Source organism: Bidens hawaiensis, unplaced genomic scaffold, assembly GCF_021521415.1.
Source record: "Bidens hawaiensis isolate Kalapana, Puna unplaced genomic scaffold, B.hawaiensis_p1.1 tig00011691_1, whole genome shotgun sequence".
NCBI classification, from domain to species: domain Eukaryota; kingdom Viridiplantae; phylum Streptophyta; class Magnoliopsida; order Asterales; family Asteraceae; genus Bidens; species Bidens hawaiensis.
In genome coordinates, this window is record NW_027491924.1 from 284,590 (window position 1) to 310,953 (window position 26,364).

Consider the following 26,364-nt stretch of genomic DNA (forward strand, 5'->3'; position numbering starts at 1 on the left):
ATGTAAACACGGTAGGGCTGTAAACGAGCCGAATCAAGTCGAGCCAGAGTGTGCTCGAGCTCGAACTTAATCGAGTTGGCTTGAGCTCGGCTCGTTTTCTTTATCGAGCTGAAAAATTGAGCTCGAGCTCGGCTCGTTTAAAACTCGAGCCGGGCTCTTTTAATTTCTTCAAATTTTTTTAATTTTTATTTATTATTTTATTATTTTATATTTTACAAATTTTGATATATAAAATCAAAAAATATAATTTTAACATACATATTATATAAAATTTATAAACTAGAGAATTTATAAATTTATATGTTTTATTTTCATTATTTTTTATATGGTTTTAGGTATCAAGTGGCATAATATATGTATAATTTTTATTTTTATATTTCTTGGTATGATATTATTATACATAAATATTAAAATTTAGGGTTTAATCTAAACGAGCCAACGAGTCAAGCCAAGAGCGAGCCACGAGCCGAGCTGACCTTGGCTCGAGCTCGGCTCGTTTAAAAATCGAGCCGAGTCAAGTCGAGCTCATTTAGAATCGAGCTTTTTTGAGCAGAGCTTTTTTCGAGCGAGCCACGAGCCACAGGCTTTTTGAACAGCCCTAAAACACGGCCCGTGTAATAAACTCTCTGGCCTATGGCCTATTAATTACTCGTATTTGCAAACGAACATTAAAAATAGCGACCTAAAACACAAGTTATCCGAATACTTGTTTTGTCGATGATCAAACGCAACTTTTCAAACCAGAATGTCATAACTCATAACAGAAACCAAAGGTACAATCTTGAATTAAAACTACAAAAGGATCACTTCACTAAATCAAACATACACAAAACATCAATCTTGTTCTACGATCTCCCTCGACCCATACTAAACCCACTCCCACGCCCACCACCACCACGAAAACCACCACCTCTACCGCCTCTAGGCGCTCCTCTTCCACGGAAACCACCACCTCCACGCCCACCACCTCTACCGCCTCCTCTTCCACCCCCTCGTCCACCTCCTCTCCCACCACTCGCTCCCCTATAAAACCAAATCAAAACACCATTAACACATACAAAATATATAATTTGCATAGGTATATGATCATGTTCAAATTTAGGGGTGAGCAGAAAACCGTAAAAAACCGAACCAAAACAAAAACCGACGGTTTGGTTGTATGTTTTTGTAAAAACCGAACTTACGGTTCGGTTTTGGTTTTGCATGAAATACAAACCCAAAAAAACGAACCGAACCGAACCAAATTTTTATATTTTTATTTATTATTTATAAAATTAATAAGAATTTAATAAATATGTATCTCGAATATTTTTGACAAAATGTATAATTACCAACTAGTTAACTAACAAAATTATTTATACTCATATTTATTATGTTCCTCAACTTTTTTTTGCCTAAAATTTTCAAGCTCAAATGAAAAAAAAACGAAACCTAACCAAAACCAAAATGAAAATTGGAAAACCGAAACCGAAAACCCCAAAACCGAACGGTTTCAAAAATCTAAAAACCGAAGTTTTGGTTTTTGGTTTGGATTTAGCCTAAAACCGCACCAAACCGCACCACGCACACCCCAAAGTTCAATAACCAATCCATAACATGAACAATCAACCGAACAATCAAAAACAAACATACTTCGGCTGCGGAAGAAACCGCGACAAAGGCAACAGCTTCGCTGGGTCAATATAAAACTTATCACCCGCAGCATACGAACCCGCTATAATACCTTCCGACATCTTAACCGAAAAGAACTACAAAACACACAAAATCCATCAGCAAATAACCCAAGTCAACAAAACCCTAACCCTAATTGCCAAAAACCCAACTCACCGATTCATTAATCGGCCCAAATATCTCATCAACTTTGCCGATCTGGGTCTTGTTCTGCAGGTAAATTGGCGCATTAAAGTAAGGTACTTTCTCATTAGTAAGCTTTGTTACTGCATCTCCTTCACACGCATGAACAAATGACGAAACCTCTGCATAATTAACAGTTAAATCAAATTAAAGATACTTTTAATTGAATCTGTGAAGTGGGTATTTGTGTGATTACAATTACATAATATTGCATACCTACAACTTCTTCTGGTGGACCTTCGTTGAACCGGTCACCACCGAACCGGCCGCCTCCGCCTCGTCCGCCACGGCCACCACCGAACCGGCCTCCGCCGTCTCTTCCGCCTCTGAAACCACCGCCTCCACGGCCTCGACTGCCGAACCCGCCGCCTCTTGGTGGTCGCATTTTGGTTGAAGATGAAGAAAGTAAGATTAGGGTTTGGAGGGTTTTGTGGGGGGTTTAGAGTTTAGACTTGTACATTTGCCCTCTTTTAATACTTTTTTTTTGTTTTTGCTAACGTGGAATTTTGTAAAATAATCATTAATTATAAAATTATGTTTATTTAAATTTATATATATATTCGTTATTGAAAACTTAAATAGAATTACAGAAATTGTTCTTTATGTTTACCCAAAATTTCATTGGTGGTCCTTTTATCTTCAAAAGTAACATAATTTATACTTTATGTTTCAAAATGTTACATCCTTTGTCCTTTAACACTAACTCGGTTAGTTTTTCTCGTTAAGTATGATCATGTGTCTTGCCCATGAGGGCAAATTAGTCATTTAAATACTCTATTTAAAAAGACATTTTAAAATAATTAGAAACAATTTAATTAAAATATTTATACATTATAATTATAATTAACCCAACCCACAGTCTCCTCTTCTTCCTCCATTGCCACCGAGCTCCATCTCCGGCAAGCCACCACCACCGTCGTCTTCTCCGACAATGAAAGCCCTCTCCGTTCCCACCGGAAACCACCACCATCACATCTGTCTCACACCCATATCTTCAACCTCCCGTAGACACCGTCTTCCCCTTCCACCGTCGGCACCGTCTTCCCCTTCCACCGATGGCACCGTCTCCCACCTCCACGACAACCAAAAACTCCTTTCTCTCTCTCATAAACCCTTTACAACCACTGCAACAACCATCTCCGCTGTCGGAAACCAACCGGCGCCGCTAGGACCATAATTAATTGAACCCTAATAATCGTTGCCAAAAACCTAATAATCGAAGACAGATCTGATGAAGGGAAAGTTGTGGAGGTGGTTTCCGGTAATGGAGATGGGTGGAGGTGGAAGACGGTGGTGGCAGTGACAGATGATGTGTGGTGGTGGGTGGTGGCCGACGGTTGTCTAGATGGTGGTGGCCGACGCTTCTCTTGATGGTGGTGGCCGGCGGTTCTATGGATGGTGGTGGCTGACGCTTCTCTTGATAGTGGTGGACGGCGATCCTGTTGCGGTGGTTGGATGGTGGTGGTTGTGTGGGTAAAGTGCAGAGAAGAGAGCGAGAGAGTGTGTGTGTGAAGAAAGAGAGAAAGGAGAGTTTGAGTTAGAGAGAGAGAGAGAGATATTTTATCTATTAAAATGTTATTATAAATAAATTGGGAAAAATGACTGATTTGCCCTCATGTGCAATGCACATTATCAGAGTTAACGATAAAACCTAACTAGGTTAGGATTAAAGGACAAACAGTGTAGCATTTTGAAAACGTAAAGTACAAAATATGATACTTTTGAAGATAAAGGACAACGAGTGAAATCTGATACAAACATAAAGGACAATTTTTGTAATTCTGTCAAAACTTAATGGTATGGTGATTTATCATTTTAAAATAAAAATGAATGTTCAAATCTTTACAAGTACAAAATAAGAAGAAATTTTAGGTGAAATCTTTAAAGTAACATAGTCGACTGCTTTATTAGTCTTCCACACTTTTCAATTACCTCTAAGAATTTTTCTCAAAACTCAAAAAAGTGTGGTTGAAAAACTTATTTATCATTATGTATTTGTCAATAATAATTTCAACTGAGAATATTTCTTTTGATGGTCCCACATTTTAAAACTTTTGTTCTCATTGAACATCCGTTAAAAACAAACTTAACAGCGTTTAGTTTTATCTAAATTTTAAACTAATGTTTTAGTGTTTTTGTTCGGAAGAAGGATACGATTCGGTTGTTGTAAACTTACTTTGAAACACTGCTCCAAACCGCTTGATTTTTGTTAATTGGAAGTTCAAACACTCTGAATTAAAGCACTGTTTCAAGGTAAATTTTACATCAATCGATTTGTATCATTCTTCCAATATAAGGCAATAAAACATCAATTTGAAATTCCGATAAAGCTTAACGTCATTAAATTTTTTTACCGGCTGTCCATTGAGAACAAAATATTTAAAAGGTGGGGGTCACAATTAGAAATATTCTCAGTTGGGATTAATATCGATTAATGACAAAAATGAGTGTTTCTAAAACGAATAAATTACACAAAAGGTCCTTGTGTATCTACATATCATGGATTGTACATTAATTGTTGGGTCCAATAACTTTGGTATAGGGTAAGACTACTTAAGAGCATTTCACAACAATAAACATTCATAAATCGTCACATCAGCTTCACCTCAAATTCCAATTTTTTCTTAAAGCCATAAATTTTTCCGACACAACAAACCTACATACAAACTTTTCTAAAACCATGTGTGTAACATATATGTGTGTGTGAGACTCAACCTCATAGGGAAGACACATTTCTTACACATCTTAATACCATTAGGCCATAAACGCACCGGTTCATTAAGTTTCGCATCTAAAAAATATAATAAGCCAAACCGGATTATCCGTCAACATTGCAGCTCAGCCAACATGTTCTTATCAAGAGTGGAAAAAAGTTTCATTGAAACAAATTAATTTAACATCTCACCATCGAACTCTTCCTTTTTACAATCTGATTGCATATTTTTAGCTTCAAAATCTGCAGCCTCAGCTTCTTGCAACAAAATATCAGCTTCTTCAACATCACCTATTTTCACAGTACCTGGTTCACCTTTCGCAGGACTTGCAGCCAGAATTAAACGTTGGTATCTAACCGTTTCTAACTCCTTTTCCATTAATAACACATTTTCGTCTTTCTCTTGTAACTTCTGCATGTTTTCGTTGATTTCATTTTCAATCTTTTTAAGGGTATTCATATCTTCCTCTATCTTAACCTGTAAAGTTTCTTTTTCAGCATATAATGTCTTAGCCTCGTTGGCAATACGGGCTGCTTCCTTAAAGTTTCTTGCGGTTGCAAAGGCACGTTTTTCGGATTCTATCTCCGGGACCCGTTTTTCTATAAAAAGAAGCCTTTGTTTTGAAGATTCGATAGATTGTTGGGTTCCTGATTTTGTTGAAGATAGATCCTAAACAATAAACATCATTAAAACAAGTTTATAAGAATGTATTGTTTCAAAATTGTGGATTTTAACTAAATAAGCAACTATCATGTTTGGTTGGTCGGTTGGAACTGATGAACGGAACATGCTCATTTTCATCCATATAACTTTAACCGAACAAACATTTAAACATGAACAGTTAATTGAACGGGGTTTCCTTGTACGGGCCAAAGAATTTTAAATTAATATATTAAAGAGCATAAAAAAATAAACTTAAACAAGCGAGATATATGATTATGATCGTTTGTTTAACTAAATAAAAAAAAATGGTTATGTTGTCCATTTATCAAATAAGCAAACTTCCTGCCAGATGGTTCATTTACAAGCCTACATTCCCTAATTTCATGTTATCAAACATTACCTAAGTAACGTCATTCTAGTTCATTTTCATTTAAACCTTTCAAATCACTAGTCCATGATTAATTAGATAACTAACCTGAAGAGAAGCTCTAACAGCAGAGATATCTTGTTTGAGCATTTGCACATCATCAAACAACTTCTGCTCGGTTTTAGCTAATCTTATTTTATCTTCCCGTGATTTCAAGATAAATTTTATTACACTCTTACGCATGTTTATAACTTCTTGGTGCCCACTCGCTTCATCTGCAGAAACCTTTGCAAGTTCCCTAATTTTTAACCATTTGGCTTCTTCCTGAAGGACAAAATCAACAATTTCCCTTTTTTTACTACACAAATCATCATTCTCCAATTCAAGTTCAGAAAGGCCCGACTGAATGTTTCTAGACTTCAAATCAAGGTCTAATAGTGCATCCTTGAAGCTAGAAAACGCACCCGCCATCTTCTTTTCAACTTCTTTGATTTGTAAATTGTTTTTTGATATTTCTGCTTCTTTTTGTTTCACTAAAGCGAGTAATTCTCGTAGTTCGTCTACTAAAATCTTTTGTTGCTCGTGAAGTAGTTGACTTTTGTGTTTGTCTTCTTTGACTATTTGGTCAATGGAATCCTCTAACCCTTTCTGTGCTCCAGATATAACATCTAATTCAATTTCAGCTTCCATTTTCTTCACCTCTAAAGCATCAGATAACGAATCCCATTTCTCCAATTCTTCTGAAGTTTTAGTTTTGGCATTTGTGATGACAGAATCTGCATTTTGATCAGCATCCTGAGAAGAAAACAAAAGTCCAAATTTTTTGAGTTACTAAAATACAAATAAACCCTGACAATAAAGTATTGATATCTATAAATAAGATGACAAAGGCAAGAAAATTAGATACATGAGATAGCATCACCATCTGAGTTGTACATCACGTAAATTTATCAGCTTTGTTATCCGTTATTCGTCTTTCTTTATACACAGTTAAGTCCCAGTTATAATAAACTAAGAACTACTTTCCAACATGTGATCACTTTGATTTATCTCCAAGATTTCATACGAAACTATCAACACCGTGCAACCAATGGAAATTACACTATATTTAATATTATCACTGAGCACAGGATTTACAGATCATAAGGTTAATGATAAAATGTTAAAGATAGCAAACTTACCACTGCAAAGCTTTTCAGCAGTTCTGTACATTCCTCTGCAGCTACAATCTGCAACTCTAAAGCCTCCTGCATCTTGGAATCAATGGCATCAAACTCCGTTTCAGCTTCTCTCAACGCAATCAAAAGAACCTCCTTGTTTTTCTCAGCCAATGCAAGACTGTCACTGACGCGTTCAGCAGTCTCGAAATCTTCAGACTCAACCGCTTCCTCCAGCTCCTTCTCCATTTCCTTGTACTTCACAGACGCAAGATTCAACTCCCCCGCAGCCTTCCTTCGATTTCTAAAAATCTCCTTCCACTTAGCACATACCGCAGCTACCGCTTGCTGTGCATAGTTCAGTTTCTCAGCAACGTGTTTCTTAACATGTTCATATCTCAACTCAATTGAATCCTCCCTGCTTTGAACTTGTGTAAACTCGTGCTCTATCGTTAACTAAATAAAAAAAAATGGTTATGTTGTCCATTTATCAAATAAGCAAACTTCCTGCCAGATGGTTCATTTACAAGCCTACATTCCCTAATTTCATGTTATCAAACATTACCTAAGTAACGTCATTCTAGTTCATTTTCATTTAAACCTTTCAAATCACTAGTCCATGATTAATTAGATAACTAACCTGAAGAGAAGCTCTAACAGCAGAGATATCTTGTTTGAGCATTTGCACATCATCAAACAACTTCTGCTCGGTTTTAGCTAATCTTATTTTATCTTCCCGTGATTTCAAGATAAATTTTATTACACTCTTACGCATGTTTATAACTTCTTGGTGCCCACTCGCTTCATCTGCAGAAACCTTTGCAAGTTCCCTAATTTTTAACCATTTGGCTTCTTCCTGAAGGACAAAATCAACAATTTCCCTTTTTTTACTACACAAATCATCATTCTCCAATTCAAGTTCAGAAAGGCCCGACTGAATGTTTCTAGACTTCAAATCAAGGTCTAATAGTGCATCCTTGAAGCTAGAAAACGCACCCGCCATCTTCTTTTCAACTTCTTTGATTTGTAAATTGTTTTTTGATATTTCTGCTTCTTTTTGTTTCACTAAAGCGAGTAATTCTCGTAGTTCGTCTACTAAAATCTTTTGTTGCTCGTGAAGTAGTTGACTTTTGTGTTTGTCTTCTTTGACTATTTGGTCAATGGAATCCTCTAACCCTTTCTGTGCTCCAGATATAACATCTAATTCAATTTCAGCTTCCATTTTCTTCACCTCTAAAGCATCAGATAACGAATCCCATTTCTCCAATTCTTCTGAAGTTTTAGTTTTGGCATTTGTGATGACAGAATCTGCATTTTGATCAGCATCCTGAGAAGAAAACAAAAGTCCAAATTTTTTGAGTTACTAAAATACAAATAAACCCTGACAATAAAGTATTGATATCTATAAATAAGATGACAAAGGCAAGAAAATTAGATACATGAGATAGCATCACCATCTGAGTTGTACATCACGTAAATTTATCAGCTTTGTTATCCGTTATTCGTCTTTCTTTATACACAGTTAAGTCCCAGTTATAATAAACTAAGAACTACTTTCCAACATGTGATCACTTTGATTTATCTCCAAGATTTCATACGAAACTATCAACACCGTGCAACCAATGGAAATTACACTATATTTAATATTATCACTGAGCACAGGATTTACAGATCATAAGGTTAATGATAAAATGTTAAAGATAGCAAACTTACCACTGCAAAGCTTTTCAGCAGTTCTGTACATTCCTCTGCAGCTACAATCTGCAACTCTAAAGCCTCCTGCATCTTGGAATCAATGGCATCAAACTCCGTTTCAGCTTCTCTCAACGCAATCAAAAGAACCTCCTTGTTTTTCTCAGCCAATGCAAGACTGTCACTGACGCGTTCAGCAGTCTCGAAATCTTCAGACTCAACCGCTTCCTCCAGCTCCTTCTCCATTTCCTTGTACTTCACAGACGCAAGATTCAACTCCCCCGCAGCCTTCCTTCGATTTCTAAAAATCTCCTTCCACTTAGCAGATACCGCAGCTACCGCTTGCTGTGCATAGTTCAGTTTCTCAGCAACGTGTTTCTTAACATGTTCATATCTCAACTCAATTGAATCCTCCCTGCTTTGAACTTGTGTAAACTCGTGCTCTATCGTTAACTAAATAAAAAAAAATGGTTATGTTGTCCATTTATCAAATAAGCAAACTTCCTGCCAGATGGTTCATTTACAAGCCTACATTCCCTAATTTCATGTTATCAAACATTACCTAAGTAACGTCATTCTAGTTCATTTTCATTTAAACCTTTCAAATCACTAGTCCATGATTAATTAGATAACTAACCTGAAGAGAAGCTCTAACAGCAGAGATATCTTGTTTGAGCATTTGCACATCATCAAACAACTTCTGCTCGGTTTTAGCTAATCTTATTTTATCTTCCCGTGATTTCAAGATAAATTTTATTACACTCTTACGCATGTTTATAACTTCTTGGTGCCCACTCGCTTCATCTGCAGAAACCTTTGCAAGTTCCCTAATTTTTAACCATTTGGCTTCTTCCTGAAGGACAAAATCAACAATTTCCCTTTTTTTACTACACAAATCATCATTCTCCAATTCAAGTTCAGAAAGGCCCGACTGAATGTTTCTAGACTTCAAATCAAGGTCTAATAGTGCATCCTTGAAGCTAGAAAACGCACCCGCCATCTTCTTTTCAACTTCTTTGATTTGTAAATTGTTTTTTGATATTTCTGCTTCTTTTTGTTTCACTAAAGCGAGTAATTCTCGTAGTTCGTCTACTAAAATCTTTTGTTGCTCGTGAAGTAGTTGACTTTTGTGTTTGTCTTCTTTGACTATTTGGTCAATGGAATCCTCTAACCCTTTCTGTGCTCCAGATATAACATCTAATTCAATTTCAGCTTCCATTTTCTTCACCTCTAAAGCATCAGATAACGAATCCCATTTCTCCAATTCTTCTGAAGTTTTAGTTTTGGCATTTGTGATGACAGAATCTGCATTTTGATCAGCATCCTGAGAAGAAAACAAAAGTCCAAATTTTTTGAGTTACTAAAATACAAATAAACCCTGACAATAAAGTATTGATATCTATAAATAAGATGACAAAGGCAAGAAAATTAGATACATGAGATAGCATCACCATCTGAGTTGTACATCACGTAAATTTATCAGCTTTGTTATCCGTTATTCGTCTTTCTTTATACACAGTTAAGTCCCAGTTATAATAAACTAAGAACTACTTTCCAACATGTGATCACTTTGATTTATCTCCAAGATTTCATACGAAACTATCAACACCGTGCAACCAATGGAAATTACACTATATTTAATATTATCACTGAGCACAGGATTTACAGATCATAAGGTTAATGATAAAATGTTAAAGATAGCAAACTTACCACTGCAAAGCTTTTCAGCAGTTCTGTACATTCCTCTGCAGCTACAATCTGCAACTCTAAAGCCTCCTGCATCTTGGAATCAATGGCATCAAACTCCGTTTCAGCTTCTCTCAACGCAATCAAAAGAACCTCCTTGTTTTTCTCAGCCAATGCAAGACTGTCACTGACGCGTTCAGCAGTCTCGAAATCTTCAGACTCAACCGCTTCCTCCAGCTCCTTCTCCATTTCCTTGTACTTCACAGACGCAAGATTCAACTCCCCCGCAGCCTTCCTTCGATTTCTAAAAATCTCCTTCCACTTAGCAGATACCGCAGCTACCGCTTGCTGTGCATAGTTCAGTTTCTCAGCAACGTGTTTCTTAACATGTTCATATCTCAACTCAATTGAATCCTCCCTGCTTTGAACTTGTGTAAACTCGTGCTCTATCGTTAACTAAATAAAAAAAAATGGTTATGTTGTCCATTTATCAAATAAGCAAACTTCCTGCCAGATGGTTCATTTACAAGCCTACATTCCCTAATTTCATGTTATCAAACATTACCTAAGTAACGTCATTCTAGTTCATTTTCATTTAAACCTTTCAAATCACTAGTCCATGATTAATTAGATAACTAACCTGAAGAGAAGCTCTAACAGCAGAGATATCTTGTTTGAGCATTTGCACATCATCAAACAACTTCTGCTCGGTTTTAGCTAATCTTATTTTATCTTCCCGTGATTTCAAGATAAATTTTATTACACTCTTACGCATGTTTATAACTTCTTGGTGCCCACTCGCTTCATCTGCAGAAACCTTTGCAAGTTCCCTAATTTTTAACCATTTGGCTTCTTCCTGAAGGACAAAATCAACAATTTCCCTTTTTTTACTACACAAATCATCATTCTCCAATTCAAGTTCAGAAAGGCCCGACTGAATGTTTCTAGACTTCAAATCAAGGTCTAATAGTGCATCCTTGAAGCTAGAAAACGCACCCGCCATCTTCTTTTCAACTTCTTTGATTTGTAAATTGTTTTTTGATATTTCTGCTTCTTTTTGTTTCACTAAAGCGAGTAATTCTCGTAGTTCGTCTACTAAAATCTTTTGTTGCTCGTGAAGTAGTTGACTTTTGTGTTTGTCTTCTTTGACTATTTGGTCAATGGAATCCTCTAACCCTTTCTGTGCTCCAGATATAACATCTAATTCAATTTCAGCTTCCATTTTCTTCACCTCTAAAGCATCAGATAACGAATCCCATTTCTCCAATTCTTCTGAAGTTTTAGTTTTGGCATTTGTGATGACAGAATCTGCATTTTGATCAGCATCCTGAGAAGAAAACAAAAGTCCAAATTTTTTGAGTTACTAAAATACAAATAAACCCTGACAATAAAGTATTGATATCTATAAATAAGATGACAAAGGCAAGAAAATTAGATACATGAGATAGCATCACCATCTGAGTTGTACATCACGTAAATTTATCAGCTTTGTTATCCGTTATTCGTCTTTCTTTATACACAGTTAAGTCCCAGTTATAATAAACTAAGAACTACTTTCCAACATGTGATCACTTTGATTTATCTCCAAGATTTCATACGAAACTATCAACACCGTGCAACCAATGGAAATTACACTATATTTAATATTATCACTGAGCACAGGATTTACAGATCATAAGGTTAATGATAAAATGTTAAAGATAGCAAACTTACCACTGCAAAGCTTTTCAGCAGTTCTGTACATTCCTCTGCAGCTACAATCTGCAACTCTAAAGCCTCCTGCATCTTGGAATCAATGGCATCAAACTCCGTTTCAGCTTCTCTCAACGCAATCAAAAGAACCTCCTTGTTTTTCTCAGCCAATGCAAGACTGTCACTGACGCGTTCAGCAGTCTCGAAATCTTCAGACTCAACCGCTTCCTCCAGCTCCTTCTCCATTTCCTTGTACTTCACAGACGCAAGATTCAACTCCCCCGCAGCCTTCCTTCGATTTCTAAAAATCTCCTTCCACTTAGCAGATACCGCAGCTACCGCTTGCTGTGCATAGTTCAGTTTCTCAGCAACGTGTTTCTTAACATGTTCATATCTCAACTCAATTGAATCCTCCCTGCTTTGAACTTGTGTAAACTCGTGCTCTATCGTTAACTAAATAAAAAAAAATGGTTATGTTGTCCATTTATCAAATAAGCAAACTTCCTGCCAGATGGTTCATTTACAAGCCTACATTCCCTAATTTCATGTTATCAAACATTACCTAAGTAACGTCATTCTAGTTCATTTTCATTTAAACCTTTCAAATCACTAGTCCATGATTAATTAGATAACTAACCTGAAGAGAAGCTCTAACAGCAGAGATATCTTGTTTGAGCATTTGCACATCATCAAACAACTTCTGCTCGGTTTTAGCTAATCTTATTTTATCTTCCCGTGATTTCAAGATAAATTTTATTACACTCTTACGCATGTTTATAACTTCTTGGTGCCCACTCGCTTCATCTGCAGAAACCTTTGCAAGTTCCCTAATTTTTAACCATTTGGCTTCTTCCTGAAGGACAAAATCAACAATTTCCCTTTTTTTACTACACAAATCATCATTCTCCAATTCAAGTTCAGAAAGGCCCGACTGAATGTTTCTAGACTTCAAATCAAGGTCTAATAGTGCATCCTTGAAGCTAGAAAACGCACCCGCCATCTTCTTTTCAACTTCTTTGATTTGTAAATTGTTTTTTGATATTTCTGCTTCTTTTTGTTTCACTAAAGCGAGTAATTCTCGTAGTTCGTCTACTAAAATCTTTTGTTGCTCGTGAAGTAGTTGACTTTTGTGTTTGTCTTCTTTGACTATTTGGTCAATGGAATCCTCTAACCCTTTCTGTGCTCCAGATATAACATCTAATTCAATTTCAGCTTCCATTTTCTTCACCTCTAAAGCATCAGATAACGAATCCCATTTCTCCAATTCTTCTGAAGTTTTAGTTTTGGCATTTGTGATGACAGAATCTGCATTTTGATCAGCATCCTGAGAAGAAAACAAAAGTCCAAATTTTTTGAGTTACTAAAATACAAATAAACCCTGACAATAAAGTATTGATATCTATAAATAAGATGACAAAGGCAAGAAAATTAGATACATGAGATAGCATCACCATCTGAGTTGTACATCACGTAAATTTATCAGCTTTGTTATCCGTTATTCGTCTTTCTTTATACACAGTTAAGTCCCAGTTATAATAAACTAAGAACTACTTTCCAACATGTGATCACTTTGATTTATCTCCAAGATTTCATACGAAACTATCAACACCGTGCAACCAATGGAAATTACACTATATTTAATATTATCACTGAGCACAGGATTTACAGATCATAAGGTTAATGATAAAATGTTAAAGATAGCAAACTTACCACTGCAAAGCTTTTCAGCAGTTCTGTACATTCCTCTGCAGCTACAATCTGCAACTCTAAAGCCTCCTGCATCTTGGAATCAATGGCATCAAACTCCGTTTCAGCTTCTCTCAACGCAATCAAAAGAACCTCCTTGTTTTTCTCAGCCAATGCAAGACTGTCACTGACGCGTTCAGCAGTCTCGAAATCTTCAGACTCAACCGCTTCCTCCAGCTCCTTCTCCATTTCCTTGTACTTCACAGACGCAAGATTCAACTCCCCCGCAGCCTTCCTTCGATTTCTAAAAATCTCCTTCCACTTAGCAGATACCGCAGCTACCGCTTGCTGTGCATAGTTCAGTTTCTCAGCAACGTGTTTCTTAACATGTTCATATCTCAACTCAATTGAATCCTCCCTGCTTTGAACTTGTGTAAACTCGTGCTCTATCGTTAAATCCAAATTCGAAACAGTCTCGGTTAGCTTATTCTTTTCTTCAGTTTCAGGTTCAACTTTCTCTTCAGATGGAGACGTAATATACGAATGAACCTGTGAATTATCATAATCAACAGCGGAATCATATCTGCTGTTCATCTTCTTGTGGTTCAACTTTCTCTTCTTCTTTTCCCTGGTGGACGAAATACGCGACGTGAGCAATCTATTAGACGGAACAACATTTCTTTTATCGACAAGAAACAAGTTGAGTGGCAAAAGCTTCGCGGGGTCAATGTAAAACTTATTACCCGCAGCATACGAACTCGCCATAATACCTTCCAACATCTTAATCGAAAGAACTACAATAACACCACAACACACATCATTACAAAATCCTAATTAACAAAATTAGAGTACAATGCCCTAACCCTAATTTTTCAAAATCAAACTCACAGATTGATTAATCGGACCAAAGATTTCATCAACTTTGCCAATCTGGGTCTTGTTCTGCAGGTAAATTGGAGCATTAAAGTAAGGTACTTTGTCATTAATAAGCTTTGTAACTGCATCTCCTTCACACGCATGAACAAAAGACGAAACCTCTGCATAATTAACAGTAAAATCAAATTAAATAAACTTGTAATTGAATATGCGAACTGGGTATTTGTGTATGATTACAATTACATTACCTACAACTTCCTCCGGTGGACATTGGTCAACATCCTTGGCGCCTCTGAAACCACCGCCTCGACTAGCGCCTCTTGGTGGTGGCATTTTGGTTTGAAGAAAATAAGATAAGAAGATTAGGGTATTTTGAGGGTTTAGAGATTAATAATAATATTAATACTTTATTGTGGACCAGCGGTGGCCGGAGAGGATCATCGGGAAGGAAAATGTGTGCATGCATCGGGAGTGACGCAATCCAACGTGGATATGAGGATATCCAATGTTCAATTTTCCCGCCAAATGTTATTAGGACGGTCCAAGATTTTAGTCTGTCAGTTGTGGCTAGCGAACGGATAATTGGAGGATGAATTCACTCATTCAGGCACCTGGCTTGTTGTCGCCGCGAACGACAAGGGGTCCGGTTATTGTCATGTGACGTAATATGATATGCTGAATTATCCCCGTTGAATGTCCACAGCATACAACCTTATATAATATATACTCTATTGTTACCCGATCCAAGATTATATACGTGAATGGCCCACTAACAACGCGTCTTTTCATGATTATGTGTCGGAGTATTGCACGAGTACAAGAGTGTTAGCACTCCAATTGTTTGAGATCATATAGGGATCAATAAAGACCACCTCGTTTATTAAATAAATTGGATCATACGTCAAGTTGGTTAAGCATTAATATTGTGTTTTACACCATAACTTAATACTCATTGGATATTTTATATCAAAATTTATAAGTTAAAAGAAAAATGAAAATCAGGTTGTTTAAGACGTTATATTTTATACACATTTGATTATTTTTTTAATAGAGCATTAATAAATTAATATGTATGAAATAAATAAAAAATACAATGTCAAATTAAACGAGTCATGTTCTTGTTAAAACTCATGCCACGTGTCGGACACAATGTTCGGATGTGAGTCATGTTAAAACACATGCCACGCGTCAGACACAATGTTCGAAGGTGAGTCATGTTCTTGTTAAAACTCGTGCCACGTGTCGGATACAATGTTCGGATGTGTCATATACGAGTTTTTGTCCGTGTCAAGTTAACCAACAAACCCGTTTAACACCCCTACCTTACTATTTTTCCAATGTCACAAACTCACAATCAACTTCACTACCACCCCCAAGTGCTTCCATTTCACAAAACTCCACAATCACATTCACAACACAACCAAAAAAATTTACAAAACTTACTGATGACATGCTATCAAAATCAATAAAACACACTTGAATGTAAAGTTTTGATTTGTTCTGATTATTGAATTAGTGATAGTATGAGCACACCCTATCAATCTTTTCTCTATTATTGTACTACCAGTCTACATGTGCACTGGTTCTAATCTTTTACAGCAAAAAAGAACACCAATGCAGTGCGTATCGCGCAATAAATCAATGGAACAATAAACAAAATCTCATCAACATAGCTAATATTTTAGGCAAAATGTATATATACTTTACTGTTGCATATCATTTCACCTTAAAGGTTAGGCCTTTATCCTTGAAGATTCACCAACAGCATTCTCCATTCGCGTGTACCACTCGCCAATTCTGGTGTGCTCAACCATATCTTTACCTGACCTCAGATAACGAATCGGCCTCAACACTCCAAACACAGCTAGGTCAGCCAGATTAGGTTTCGACCCACCTGATGCAGTTGTAATAAATACTAAAAGTAAGAAATTTTACTCCTTAATGCATATACAAAACAACCTTAATGAAAAAACTATACAAGTCAAACCCCAAACACCAAATGAACCCGATCTCCTTATATAACTATCTATAACAAAGGCATTTAGCACCACTGGTTTAACTAGTCCAACAGGTCAAACTTTTATTTTGATTAAAAGGAACGAGTCAAAATCACCCAAAATGCATAAAAATCTAAACTGTTTATTTCAAAGTAGTATATGATTAAAAAAAAAGATGTTTGTGCCTCGGTGAACCTGACCCGATCCTGTTTAACCCGAACCCTTTTAGCATGTTATCCAACTCGCCCATCTTGCAACCTCAACTGGGTCAACCACTTCAGGTGGCATTTTAACCCATTTAACAATAAATGAGTTGATCCTTGTTATGTTTTACCTCTAACGGGTCAAATGAGTAAAAACAGAACATTTAGCAGAAAAGTAAAATGGGTCGCTAGTCCTAGAGTGTATATTTTAGATAACTACAGTAATAATATTGTGTGAAAATGTCACCGATAAAAACTGACCTAAAAAGTCCCTTCCATCAAGTGCATCAACCCAGGTTTCAGCAGCTTCATACAAGGCTGTCCTTTCATCAGTGATATTATATTTTTTCTTCAATTTCTTAGACACAAAATACATAGCAGCAGCCCCCGCATATTTTACTGTATACTTTTCAGTAAAGCTGAAATTACCTGAATTGCAAGAACAGTAATATAATGTTTAGGATTGTTCTCGATTTTTCACAAATTAAAGAAAAAACATATGTATACCTAATTAACTTTAGTATACCATATTTGTGACTTACCGTTGCTAGTAATATAATCAAAGGATTCCAAAGCCTCAGAAGTGTTTCGGTAAATATTCGGTGATAAAACATGCACCAAATGATCATCAACCCACTTACGCCACTTCTTTTCTTCATCGTTATTGTCAGCCAGTGAATTTGATTTAGTGGAACTGAGTTTGGTTCTCAGCTGGTCAATAATAGCTACACAAAATTACGTTATATGATTGTTGTACCTTTGATTTGAGCTTAAATACTGAACTTAATGAAAGAAAACCTGATGAATCTTGAAGTGGTTCACCATCCACAACTAGTATAGGCACTTTCTTGTAATCAGACCATTTGATTTCCTTCTTACTAAGTGGATTCACCTCCACAACTTTGTATGGCACATCATAGTAATCCAGAAATGCTGAAAAACAACAAAACAAGCAAGAAAAGTATCATGTATCAATTTTCTTGCTTCTAAATACCTTGCTTCACACATACAATGCACCTAAAAGTCTAAAACAAACGTGTCATTTGCTATCATAAATCTTAAAACAAAGACAAACAAACATACCCAATAAAATCCCACTTATAAAAAACTATTGGTATAGTTAGGGAAGGGTAGGATGTGTACAACTTTCCTCTATCTCAAAAGATAGAGAGGTTGCTCCCGTTGAGACCCCCAGCTCCAGAAAAACCCATTTCTTGACATGTAAAGTATGGTTTCCAGATAACATTAAGTGTGGTATAGGGAATCAAAACAAAAGGTACTAAAAATAATAGCAGTAAACTACCAATAAAACAAAATGGTCAGAAAAAAAAAGAGCAGATAGACATGAATAAAGTAACCAAATCCCCTCAAAACTACCTATAAACTCCCTTAACATATCTATGTGCTAGGTCTGCGCTAAGAAAAAACTATAGCTAAGGCAACCAAAACTAGTGTAAGAAGAGCTAAGGCCCCTAGTCCCTACCTTCATGACTTCACAGCTACAGAAAAACAAAATTCTTAAGACTTACATACGGTTCTTAGTTTGCAGAAAGTAAGAGTTATCAAGTACATAAAATCATTGTCAGACTTCTTAAACTTGTTCACTATCTTCATAGCTACAGAAAAACATAAGTCTTTAATCTAACATGGCATTCTGTATAACACATATGTACATCAAATGATGTACCGTTGATGTTATGCTTGTAGTTGAAAATGCTTAGATGCATTATTTTTGTACAATTATCCTTTCCAAAAGATAGATTAGTAAATTGTTCTATGTGAATTCAAGAAACAAGGTATAGTCCACTGAATTGTGATTTGGTGGTCTGAGACATGGTAAGCAGTAAGCGTTAACATAATTTCAAGCTAGAAGAAATTAGTCACAACTACAAACAATTAACCAACTTGCTCCCTTTATTATCATTCAGTTTTTATATATGTATTTTCATGCACGTATCTTCATCGTTTTCAAAAACATGTATTCAAAACTACTATTGCGACTAGCAAGTGGTAACATAATTTCAAGCTAGAAATAATTAGTCACAACTATAAGCAATTAACCGAATCGTGCTCTCTTTATCATCATTCAGTTTCCAACTATCTATTTTCATGCACTTACGTTCACTGTTTTCAGAAACTTGTCTTCCTAACTGCTATAGCGGGTGTTCGGGATTTCTATATAAAACCACCTATCCGTTTATCATGTTTTGGTACCTAAATAACGTATCTTGAGTGTGTATTTCTAATCTAAATTCTAAATTGCTTAATAAGTTGTTTAAATTAAAAGGCAGATAATCAACCTCAATAACCAATCCCTAACATCCACTCACACTCCTTTCTTCCAAAGAATATCATAATCACACCAAACACATACAGAACTAAGTATTGTTAAGTTGATCACGTATCCAAAATAATGCATCTAATAACACAACCATCCAAAAACTTAATATAATATTCAAATTAAAGATATAAATATAGCTACTGTGACCAGAGGTGCACAAACCAGTTTAAAACTCAAAAACCTGTTTGGGTTGAAACCAGTTCGGTTGGTCAACAAAAGTCAAAACCACCGATTTCTTGAACAGGTTACAATCGGTTTTGGTTCGGGTTTTGACTGATTTTGGCCGCGTTCGGTCCGGTTAAACGGTTTGGAACCGGTTTTGGTGGAGAAAATTACAAACCGGTTCCGAACCTACGGTTTCAATCGGTTCCAAACCGGTTTCTACATAATCATTTTTGGTTTCATTTTTTGAGTCGGTTCAATTAACCAGTTTATTAGCCAACCTCTAACAGTGACACATTAACATCAACTTCACCATCCACTCTTAGTTTATTTCTAATATTAACCAAATACATATAAAACTAACTAGCGTTAAAAGGATATCATAATCACACAAATACATATAAAACTAACTAGCGTCGAGCCGATCACATATATAATACTCAAATTAAAAACATAAACCAAACCTAATGTGACATGTATGTTAATATCAATTTCAACATGGTTATTTCCAATATTAGCCCTAATAATAAATCCACATGTAACAAAAACCTTGCTGAACAAGAAACCTAAATAATACCTTTAACCTTATTACAAAACGGACATGATTCATACTGATACAGCACAAACTCCTTCGGAATCAGATCTAGATTCACCGGCTCCTTCGCATACGCCTCTTTCTCCTTCAACAACGACGCACTAGCCACCGCAACGCATCCCAACGACATCATAACAGCTTTAGCCGCGCCGGAATATCCGCCGCCGGATGACGTGGATCCGATAGACGAAGAGAACCAGCGGCGAGAAGTGAGAGCATTGGAGGAAGCTGTTTGGAAGAGGATGTTGTGTTCGGAGGAGGCGAGGAAGGTTCGGGATAGAGAAGTGGAAGCGGCGGCGAGAGTGGAAGCTCGTCTCATGGTGGTGGATTAGGGTTTGGTGGCGGCGATTGGACGGTTGCCGGTGGTTATAAGGGTTTTAGAGGCGTGTGGAAATGAGATGTGTGTTTGGTGTGTGTGGGTGCTACATGGTAGACTTGTGACCGTGGGTTTAATAATTCGTTATACTAGACCCGCCTTTTTTTTTTTATTTTTTTTCCTTTTTTTTATATATATTTTAATTTAATTTTCAAAAAATATATTATTTGAATCAAAGAAAATTCTAATTTCATTATTATGTAGAATAGTGGTTAGTTGGTATGTCCTTCTCTTCTTAATTGAGACGTATATTCGGTTTTCAGTTGCTCGTTTTCATGGACATGGAACATTTGGTGAATGGCGATATCAAACTCAACAGGAGGCGATGGTTTATGAAATCTATTTGGTTCTTGTGCATGGGGGGATACCTTTTCGACATTAACGTAAATCTATTAAGGGTTTGTTCATGGTGTGCCAGTGGAGTAATGGAAAGTGGAAAGGAGTATGGGTCTAGGGCCGGCCAATAGGAATGGCGGAATGACAAAGGGGTATTACTTTCAACTAAAAGGTTATGAGTTCTAGTCTCAAATTTGAGACATTTTTAATTATATTTTCACACAAAAATTTTTTACACAACCCAAATTATAACCAAGTAAACCCATATAAAAAAACAATTGTTTAAACCAACAAACGCCTTTTAAATTAACGCCCAAAAAAATTTCGCTTTCAGCCCAAAACATTTTTTGCTATCTCGGAGCTGAGCCTGTATGGGTCATTAATTATATAACTAAGTTCAGTGCATAAAGAAACCAGTGTTCTATGTTCCATGATCATACTCAGGGACAGATGATTTGTCCTCAAGGTTTAGAGGACATGTCAAGAGCTCATGGGTCGCTTATACAAGCAACTTATACACGCAAGTGCATTTAAAATATGAACATATGCAAATGTTTATCTATACACGTCTAAATTGAGTGATTCAATCACCATGAGTTAGGCGTCATTTAGAAATTTGGAACAATATCTCTAAGGCAAGTGTTTATGTTACAACTATGGATAATCATTGGTGTAGTTTTGAAGGGATGACTTAGGATGCATTTTGTAGGTCATTATATAGGCCATATGGAGATGATTGTTTGTACTCGACTTCAACGCAAGAGTAAGGGCTATCAAAGTGTAGGCTGTGAAGGAGTTGCCTTGCCTGATCGATGTCCACACATGTATTTTCGCACTATGCTAAGTGTCTTATAACAAAACATCGAATCATCTCAAGTTATAAAAAACTAAACCGAAACAAGTAGAACAACGTGACACTGATAGGCTTTAAACTAGCTTGCCAACACTCTCCTTTTCATTCAAATTAGCAGCAGCCGAAATGGAAGCCGATACTCCAGCAGCGTGAGCCGTCATATCACCAGTGTTCCGCCTCTCTGCGCTCAACACACCTTCAGCATCTTCTCTCATAACCGCCTTATCCGCAGGAAGTTTCACCGTTGCATCCTATTAATATTTTCACACACACATAAACATTTAAGTACACAAATATTAATCAAGATGCAATGAGTATATTAATCAAAAAATAACTGACCGTCAAAATTTCACTAAGTTTGACTTTATCTTCTTCACATGTAGATGTGTTCAAAGTGGCAGCTGATTGAGCTTGAGCTGCGAGTCCACCGGGGATTTGTATATTACTACCGGTAGCCCTGACTTCCGCAGCTTGAATTGCCGCAGCATCACTCTGCTCGACGGTCTTGTTCCCCGCGGTCCTTGCTGTAGCTTCGAGTGCTTCTCCGATTGTTATTGCACCCTGTTGGTGAAGATCTCCCACACCACCGCCTTGCTGGAGTACCGGTGTAGCCTCCACATACTGCCCCACCACCTGCCGGAAATGAACTCATGGTTAATATACGCTCTCGATCATTTCCGAATCATTGTATGATAATATCGTTTAGGCTCGAGCCTTAACAAGTCTTGTGAGTTTTTTTTAAGTTCTAACTATTTTGGTCTTCTACATATTAATTTTGCAATGCACAGGTGAGTCCTACCTGAGCTTTGGCTCATTCAAGTGCACGTGAGCTCTGGGCTCGTTAAGGTATTTCTCAAAATATATAAAATTAAAATAAGAATGCATATAAATTAATTAATAAATAACAAACGAGCCAAGCTCTGGGTTAAAAACAACTTAGGAACTAGAGCTTAAAAAAAGGAGCTCGAAACAGGCTAAGATCGAGTTCGCGCTCAGCCTAGCTCGCTTACGGCCCTGTCCATGACACTCGCCATTTTAGTTCTTTTCATTTCCGTCCTCAATTTGATTTATTTTTGTTGTTCTATGTAATATGTATTTCAGTCATTTTCAATGTTGTGCAATGATAGGAAGCATAGGTTCTTTAATAGAGACCCAAGTTCGATCCTCACATACAATACTTTGAGAGGGCATGGGTGACTCAATAAAGGAAGACAAAATCTTTATGATCTCCGGTTCGAGGGCATCCGAGTTTTACTACTAGTGGGTTTTCCCCAAAACTGGATCGAGATAATTTAAAGACGTTTAATGGATCTATATGGCTGGCCAACGTGTCAATGCCATCAAGTCACCCGGTATGGAGTACCGGGTAATTGATAAATAAATGTAATATCTATTACTTTAAGAAAAGTATATATCTATTTATTCTAATCATCAATTTTTTCACCATAAAACTCCTCACACCTTGTGTCTGAGATTCAAAAGTATTTGAACCATCACAACTTAAATCAATTTTCTTTTAACCCCTCAATTTTTTTTCTGCTTTTCAACCATATCTTAAGGTGAGATTATAACCCACAACTATTTGGTTGTAAGGCCATGTATTCAGTCTTCACCACCAGACCGAAATAGTGGTTGTCACGTTGTTAAGTGGGTGTTTGGGATTTCTTATTTTAATTTCTTATAACTTTTAAAAAAGTTAATAAGTTAAAAAAATATAACTTATGTAACTTTTTCTCTCACAATATAAGAGATCCCAAACACCCTCTAAATCGGTAGTTGACCGGTTTAAGAAATCTATTAAATAAAAGAGTTTTACTAAAAAAAACTTAATTAAAAATATCTTAAGGTGAGACTATAACCCGCAACAATTTGGTTGTAAGGCCATGTCTTCACCACCATCAGACCGAGATAGTGGATAGTGGTTGTCACGTCATTAAGTGGGTGTTTGGATTCCTTATTTTACTTTCTTATAACTTTAAATTAAAACTTTTAATTAAGTTAATAAGTTAAAAAATTGTAACTTATGTAAGAGGTCCCAAACACCATCTGAATAAGTAGTTGACTGGTTTAAGAAATCTATTGATTATTAAATAAAAAGAGTTTTACTAAAAAAAACTTAATTAAAAATTATTAAATGTTAAAATTAAACCCAACAAAAAAATTGTTATCAATATAATCGGGTGAGCTGGTGACCCGTTAGTGATTCATGATTCAAATGGTCGATAAAGAAAGAATAATGTGCTTAACAAGTCAATCCCATTTTGAACGTTTTACCAAATTATGCACCACCAATCTAATCACACACGTTAAATATACCAATTTCTAAAAGAAAAATATATAATATTAACATAAAGAACCTGGCCAGCAATGGTTTCAGTGACAAGACGTGCACCGGTAAGCTCAGTAGCAGTGACAGTAACCCCTTGATCACTGGCAACAGTAAAATCCTGATGACCAACTAACCCAGCTCGTTCATTAGTTGCAGCAGCTGCCTGCATGGCTGCAGCAGTGCCACCCTTCCGGGTCTGTCCAAACACCGTACTCTCCGCCGCCTGTATCATGGCAGCGTCTTGTGGGGCCACCGGCTTGTTGGCTAACTCGCCGGAAACTTCAAACACGTCTCCGAATTTGACGGGATGTTTTTGCAGTTGGTTCTGACTCATCTTGGATTGTTGTGGATTGAACATTTGTTGGTGTTCGAGGTAGTTAAATATGTTGGTTGATGTACACGTGTGTATGGTCGGTGAGATTGTCGGGTTGGGCTAGGTCCACGTGGAGTACGATGAAGGTCGGTTGTGGTTTACGTGTACGTGTTGTATGGTCTGGACATTGGAATATGAAGTAGGTTTGGTTTTTTAGACTTTTAGTGCAGGTGGCATGTTTTTGTTGATTTCGAACCAAGAGAAAAGCTAAGAAGAAGTTTGGATATTTGTTTTTGAATAAACTAAATAAAAGAAACATTTAGTTGGTCATTTAAAAAAAAAATAAAAAAATAAAAGAAATATAAAAAATAAATGCGTGTATACCGGTATTTTACTTGTATCGAATTGGACAAAAAAATAGTATAACCGGTTGAACCGAATTATACCGGAAGGTTCAACCGGTTAAATAGTTTACCTTATAATTTCCTATAAATGTAACTTCAATACAAAAATAACCAAAAACAAAATGATTCCTATAACAAAAATAATTTAAAAGTTAATCCATATTAAAAAAATAATGTAAAAACACTCAATTTTTTTTAAAAAAAATAGACATAAAGTTTACACATTTGAATGTTAATTGTTGGGTTAAAGGAAATTTTGAAAAAATATGGGCCGCAAATATAAAAAATTTCCCGTCTTAAAACCGGTTTCCCGATATTAGACAAAAACCGCCGGTATGATGTTCTTGCAAACCGGTCAAAAATACTGGGCTCAAAATACCGGCCTACTGTGCGAAATCCGGTTCAATTGGCCTTCATAAGTGGTTAAACGTTTTAGTTTAATGATTGATACTAATACTGATGTAGATTTAGATGTAGAGTAGTTTTAGCGGACATGTGAGCTAGCGGTTCTAAAAGGAAAAAAAGGAACTTAAAAGGATATGCAAATATAATCTTTTAACTATACAGATATTTGACCCAACAATTGACCTAACATTTACTCGAGCTCGACTAGTTTGGGGCTCGGGGCGTATCAACGACATGCTTCCAACATATCTAATGCGACAAGGTGGTACCTCCCTTATGGTCGGGGGAAAATTCCCAAAATATCCCACTTTTAATGAGAGATTCAAAATATGTTCCTTCAAAATTTGAATTTCCTCTTCGTCCCTTTATTAACTCATCTTTAGCTCTACGTTAGGAAATCTAGACGATATGTTTCTTACTCGCCGTCTCCCCTCCATATTAGCTTATAACACGTCGCCTCCCCGCCATGTTAGCTCAAAACTCATCGTCTCCGCTCCATGTTAGCTTAAAACTCGTCGACTCCACCTTATGGTCGGGACTGATGCAAGAGTTTCCTTCCAAAACTTGTCAGCCTAGAGTTCCAAGAGTTCGATCTTGAGGAACAATAGTATAGGGTGAACCAATGTCTCATTATCAGTTATCTGTTAAAATAAGGTTAGGAGGTGGGGCCTGAGCCAGACCTGATGGTCAGCAAAGTTACAAACGCAGCCTCGGTCGTATCTACGTCGCAATCATAAGCTTTCAATTCGTAAACAATTGACAATTCAGTTTGTATAACACGTCTTCATTTAATTGATACAATATTTATGTGAATTTTTTTTTGTTTAATTTGGTCATTTATTATGTGTTATTATTTTGCCCTAATTGAATGAAATATAACATTACATTTAAGGTGTAGTAATGTCTATATTATTTAGGCAACCTTTCATTATCTCTACAATCAATGATCTGCAGTTTGATTAGGATTCAAGCTAGAACAACTTATATGTAGCACATTGTGTCTGTAAGAGAACATGCATATGAAGTTTTGGCGGTTTAACTGTTATATTGTAATCGACTGTGTGAATCGGACCAGTCGTTTAATCCTTTTGAACTTTGTTGGAATATGTAGAAGTTACGTATATGCGTTATATTCATGAACTATCTTTACCGTTTTAAGATCTTTGACACAGCAAACCAACGCCTTTGAAGAAAAAAAGTTCTGTGCATCAAACTAGATTACGTTAATTCATGAAATCGGGCAGGCTAACATGTCTGTGTGTGCATAGTTTAATTCTTGTTATCTTTAACTTGCTATGCTTGGATGATTGCAGGCACGACAAGTCCATCCAGACAAAAATCCAAATGATCCTCTTGCAGCACAAAATTTTCAGGCAACATTTCCATCTAACCCGTATTGAATTTTTTACTTATATTTTTTCTTTAATGTATTGTTTTAGTTAAAGATTTTATATTTTACAACAGGTTTTAGGTGAAGCTTACCAAGTATTGAGTAATCCGGATCAACGACAAGCTTATGATGCTCACGGGAAATCAGGAATATCAACGTTAGTTTTGTGGTCTTTAATTATGGATTATGGTATCTTGTACTGTATACACACACGCGTTCATATGTTTATTTTCTTCTTGATATTTATTTAGTTATTTTGTCTGTTAATTATAG

At 36.3% G+C, this 26,364-nt stretch overlaps 8 protein-coding genes across 9 annotated transcripts; all 8 read right to left on the bottom strand.

The window, feature by feature from the left end:
* Positions 1-798: 798 nt before the first annotated feature.
* On the bottom strand, positions 799-2,288 carry LOC143538743 (H/ACA ribonucleoprotein complex subunit 1-like protein 2). 2 transcript variants are annotated; one of them, XM_077032226.1, is made up of 4 exons: positions 2,071-2,288; positions 1,828-1,976; positions 1,633-1,748; positions 799-1,023 (listed from the first exon to the last, which is right to left on the bottom strand). In XM_077032226.1, exons 1-4 carry the CDS (start codon positions 2,237-2,239, stop codon positions 846-848), a joined length of 612 nt encoding a protein of 203 aa, XP_076888341.1. In that variant the 5' UTR covers positions 2,240-2,288; the 3' UTR covers positions 799-845. The 2 variants fall into 2 exon arrangements, with proteins under 2 accessions (XP_076888341.1, XP_076888342.1); XM_077032227.1 differs by having other exon boundaries at positions 800-991; positions 1,625-1,748.
* Positions 2,289-4,655: 2,367 nt separating this feature from the next.
* LOC143538714 (uncharacterized) lies at positions 4,656-7,048 on the bottom strand. Its single transcript, XM_077032202.1, has 3 exons — positions 6,780-7,048; positions 5,707-6,393; positions 4,656-5,237 (listed from the first exon to the last, which is right to left on the bottom strand). Exons 1-3 carry the CDS (start codon positions 7,002-7,004, stop codon positions 4,743-4,745), a joined length of 1,407 nt encoding a protein of 468 aa, XP_076888317.1. The 5' UTR covers positions 7,005-7,048; the 3' UTR covers positions 4,656-4,742.
* Positions 7,049-7,260: 212 nt separating this feature from the next.
* On the bottom strand, positions 7,261-8,994 carry LOC143538763 (uncharacterized). Its single transcript, XM_077032244.1, has 3 exons — positions 8,980-8,994; positions 8,469-8,900; positions 7,261-8,082 (listed from the first exon to the last, which is right to left on the bottom strand). The coding sequence occupies exons 1-3, from the start codon at positions 8,992-8,994 to the stop codon at positions 7,360-7,362; spliced, it is 1,170 nt and encodes a 389-aa protein (XP_076888359.1). The 3' UTR covers positions 7,261-7,359.
* On the bottom strand, positions 8,950-10,683 carry LOC143538765 (uncharacterized). Its single transcript, XM_077032245.1, has 3 exons — positions 10,669-10,683; positions 10,158-10,589; positions 8,950-9,771 (listed from the first exon to the last, which is right to left on the bottom strand). The coding sequence occupies exons 1-3, from the start codon at positions 10,681-10,683 to the stop codon at positions 9,049-9,051; spliced, it is 1,170 nt and encodes a 389-aa protein (XP_076888360.1). The 3' UTR covers positions 8,950-9,048.
* LOC143538766 (uncharacterized) lies at positions 10,639-12,372 on the bottom strand. Its single transcript, XM_077032246.1, has 3 exons — positions 12,358-12,372; positions 11,847-12,278; positions 10,639-11,460 (listed from the first exon to the last, which is right to left on the bottom strand). Exons 1-3 carry the CDS (start codon positions 12,370-12,372, stop codon positions 10,738-10,740), a joined length of 1,170 nt encoding a protein of 389 aa, XP_076888361.1. The 3' UTR covers positions 10,639-10,737.
* LOC143538742 (uncharacterized) lies at positions 12,328-14,914 on the bottom strand. The gene is made up of 4 exons (XM_077032225.1): positions 14,636-14,914; positions 14,396-14,548; positions 13,536-14,305; positions 12,328-13,149 (listed from the first exon to the last, which is right to left on the bottom strand). Exons 1-4 carry the CDS (start codon positions 14,718-14,720, stop codon positions 12,427-12,429), a joined length of 1,731 nt encoding a protein of 576 aa, XP_076888340.1. The 5' UTR covers positions 14,721-14,914; the 3' UTR covers positions 12,328-12,426.
* A 954-nt stretch (positions 14,915-15,868) lies between these two features.
* On the bottom strand, positions 15,869-20,133 carry LOC143538744 (uncharacterized). The gene is made up of 5 exons (XM_077032228.1): positions 19,668-20,133; positions 17,386-17,520; positions 17,130-17,312; positions 16,849-17,016; positions 15,869-16,281 (listed from the first exon to the last, which is right to left on the bottom strand). The coding sequence occupies exons 1-5, from the start codon at positions 20,002-20,004 to the stop codon at positions 16,121-16,123; spliced, it is 984 nt and encodes a 327-aa protein (XP_076888343.1). The 5' UTR covers positions 20,005-20,133; the 3' UTR covers positions 15,869-16,120.
* A 1,037-nt stretch (positions 20,134-21,170) lies between these two features.
* Positions 21,171-23,914, bottom strand: LOC143538715 (late embryogenesis abundant protein D-34-like). Its single transcript, XM_077032203.1, has 3 exons — positions 23,608-23,914; positions 21,590-21,883; positions 21,171-21,501 (listed from the first exon to the last, which is right to left on the bottom strand). Exons 1-3 carry the CDS (start codon positions 23,911-23,913, stop codon positions 21,325-21,327), a joined length of 777 nt encoding a protein of 258 aa, XP_076888318.1. The 5' UTR covers position 23,914; the 3' UTR covers positions 21,171-21,324.
* Between the last annotated feature and the right edge of the window lie 2,450 nt (positions 23,915-26,364).